At 34.9% G+C, this 2,657-nt stretch overlaps 1 protein-coding gene across 1 annotated transcript; it reads right to left on the bottom strand.

Annotated features, from left to right (window-relative positions):
- Positions 1-37: 37 nt before the first annotated feature.
- On the bottom strand, positions 38-2,115 carry LOC100639210 (UPF0415 protein C7orf25-like; the record flags this gene model as incomplete). Its single annotated transcript, XM_003391521.3, has 8 exons — positions 1,918-2,115; positions 1,597-1,864; positions 1,414-1,551; positions 1,187-1,340; positions 1,061-1,145; positions 930-1,005; positions 185-275; positions 38-131 (listed from the first exon to the last, which is right to left on the bottom strand). Coding segments are annotated over exons 1-8 (1,095 nt in total), but the record flags the coding sequence as incomplete, so codon positions are not given.
- Between the last annotated feature and the right edge of the window lie 542 nt (positions 2,116-2,657).

The raw sequence follows: 2,657 nt of genomic DNA, 5'->3' as shown, positions 1-2,657 counted from the left end.
AATAATTAATATTAAGATTTAAGCAAACAAAGCAAACCTTGGCTCGTTCTTTGATTCTTCCACTGTTATGGAGATTTCGAGCTCTCTCTGAGGGTTGATCAGGGACAACATTAATCGTTGATAACAATTCCCTATTTTGATGATACAGTTTGAGCTCTAAACAGAAACAAGGCTAAAGGCTCACTTTGCTCTTTCTTTCTCACTCAGGCCAGCCACAACAGATAGAATTGATTTAAAATCATCTATCGCTGTTTTACAAGCCAATAAAGATTTACCTAATTTAGTCAAACAAGGGGGAAGAGTGATATGCCATAGTGTAATGTGTAATAATTATTTTAAAACAGATAAGGTTTCTACAAAGGAAAAATCAGTGTCATTTAGCCAAAAATTGCTCCAAGAGAATTCTCCATTTCTATAATTTTTTTCTGATGCATATACATGTTCTTAAGCTGTATTTCAAATTTCAGCTAATTCTGATCAAGTTTGGATTGTTTACGAGCTTTTAAAGTTGCTAAAAAATCGGGCGAAAGTCCCTGTACTATAGTACATGGTCTCGGGCCAAATTTCGTCAAAATTGAAAAGGAGAGAATTCCACAATTTTATAATTTTTTCTGATGCATATACATGTTCTTAAGTTGTGTTTCAAATTTCAGCTGATTCCAATCAAATTTAGATTTTTTACAAACTTTTTAAGTTGCTCAAAAATTGGGCCAAAGTCCCTGTACTATAGTACATGGTCTCAGGTAAAATTTCGTCAAAATCAAAAAGGAGAGAATTCCACAATTTTATAATTTTTTCTGATGCATATACATGTTCTTAAGTTGTGTTTCAAATTTCAGCTAATTCCGATCAAGTTTGGATTTTTTACAAATTTTTAAAGTTGCTCTGTGTCTGAAGTAACATATGGGTTATTATAAAAAAACCACTACCTTCTGTAGCTTTTTGTAGCATAGGCCACAACGGATCTTTCCTTTCCTGTCTTGCCTGCTCAGCCAAAACACTGTCCTTTGAAATTAAGAAATACAATGAAAAGAATACCAAAACAACACTATATACTTACATGATAATGTATGACAGTGGAATCAGAATGAGTGATGGAAGATACCCAAGCTAGCATTGAAGACACGTCCATATTAATGAGAGAACTAAACATCATTATTAAAATGATCACTTCTGATAAGCTTACCACTTGGACTCCATTGCTAGAGGTACTGTCAGAGGTTGTTCTGAAGACATGCTCCCCAGCATTGCTGCTATTTGTAGAGGAGAAGGAGCCTCTTCAATGCTATCATCAGGATACGTTGGGCCTACTACAGTAATATTCATCTTCTTTAAACTTGCTGCAGGTGAAAGGTTGAGGAACATTTATAACAACAATTAATAAGACTTTTGTAATTAAAGGAATCCATTTACCAGAGATACTATCAGTAATTCCATCAAAGAATACAAAGTAAATGGACGGAGGACTAAAATTATAGTGATTCTGTTCACTGGCATTGATATAATCCTCAGCAAAATCAGACACAGATTTCTCGCCAAAATTACAATCGCCTGTTTGACAGGAAATAAAATTTAAAAAAATCATTTTAAATTTACCTAACCATTTCTTGTGCAGCGCTTGCCTTCTCCTTGCGAATATTTTTATCCAACTAGCGCCGCCATTACAAACTACATCCACCATTGTATTCTGAACAATACCAGTGCTGTCGGTAAATTTAAAAAACCTTTCGACTGCCGTAAGAGATCCTTTACTCTTCGACAACATAAAGTGAGTGTTTTTAATTATGTGAATGACTCCTTCAAGATGGAGAAGGTTAGTACTTTTTATGTGATGGTCTTTAATAATCTGAGAACCAGTTATCAACTAAAAGGGATAGCAAGAATTATGTAAAAAGAATATGTTAATATAAATTATACTTTTTCCAACATTTCCATTTCTGCTTTTATTTGTTTCTCTATTCTTTGCATTCCAAGTATTTTCGCTTCAGATCTTAACCTATTGGCCTCTTCTAAAAGCCTCTGAGCAAAAACCTGACGTTCCTTAAATTTATGGAGAACTTCAGCTCCTTTTGCAGCTCGGCTCTCAGGTCGCCCCGGTACTGCCATTTTTATTGGAGGAACGAAGGGTTAAGTTTTAAATTTAATTAACACGCCCTTTTGCTTTGCTTTCAATTTTTAGCTCGATAGAGTCGAGGATAGAGTATCTGTGATCCAAGACCAGTGAAACCTCGAGTGAAACCGAGAGGTAATTTAAAAACTCAAGTTAAACCAAACTTATTATCTACTTATACTATAATAGATGATTGATATTTCTCAATGGAGGGCAACCATTGGACTGTGGAACTACTGTCATGCTGCTTCCTGTAGGCGGCCAGCTAGTCATGGTTGCCACTCTCACTCATTAGGAGAGACAGCATCTAAGCTTCCAACAGCTATAGCTTTTCTCCTCCTTTTTTTCTCTATCTCTTTATCAATACACATTTTGATGATTCGTTCAACAGGTAACAATTACAACTTGAGATTAGACTTGCCTATTGTACGCCAGGGTGTATAAAATTTATGTTTTTTGTAAAAAGCTCTTAATTTTTTAATTTTGAGGGGATTAAATTTTGTGTTTTTACACGTGCACATGCATTATGTACACATGCTGTGTATGC

This window comes from Amphimedon queenslandica, unplaced genomic scaffold, assembly GCF_000090795.2.
Source record: "Amphimedon queenslandica unplaced genomic scaffold, v1.1 AMPQUscaffold_8606_Cont19451, whole genome shotgun sequence".
NCBI lineage: Eukaryota > Metazoa > Porifera > Demospongiae > Haplosclerida > Niphatidae > Amphimedon > Amphimedon queenslandica.
The sequence above is the reverse complement of the archived record's forward strand: the minus strand, read 5'-3'. Positions and strand labels throughout refer to the sequence as shown.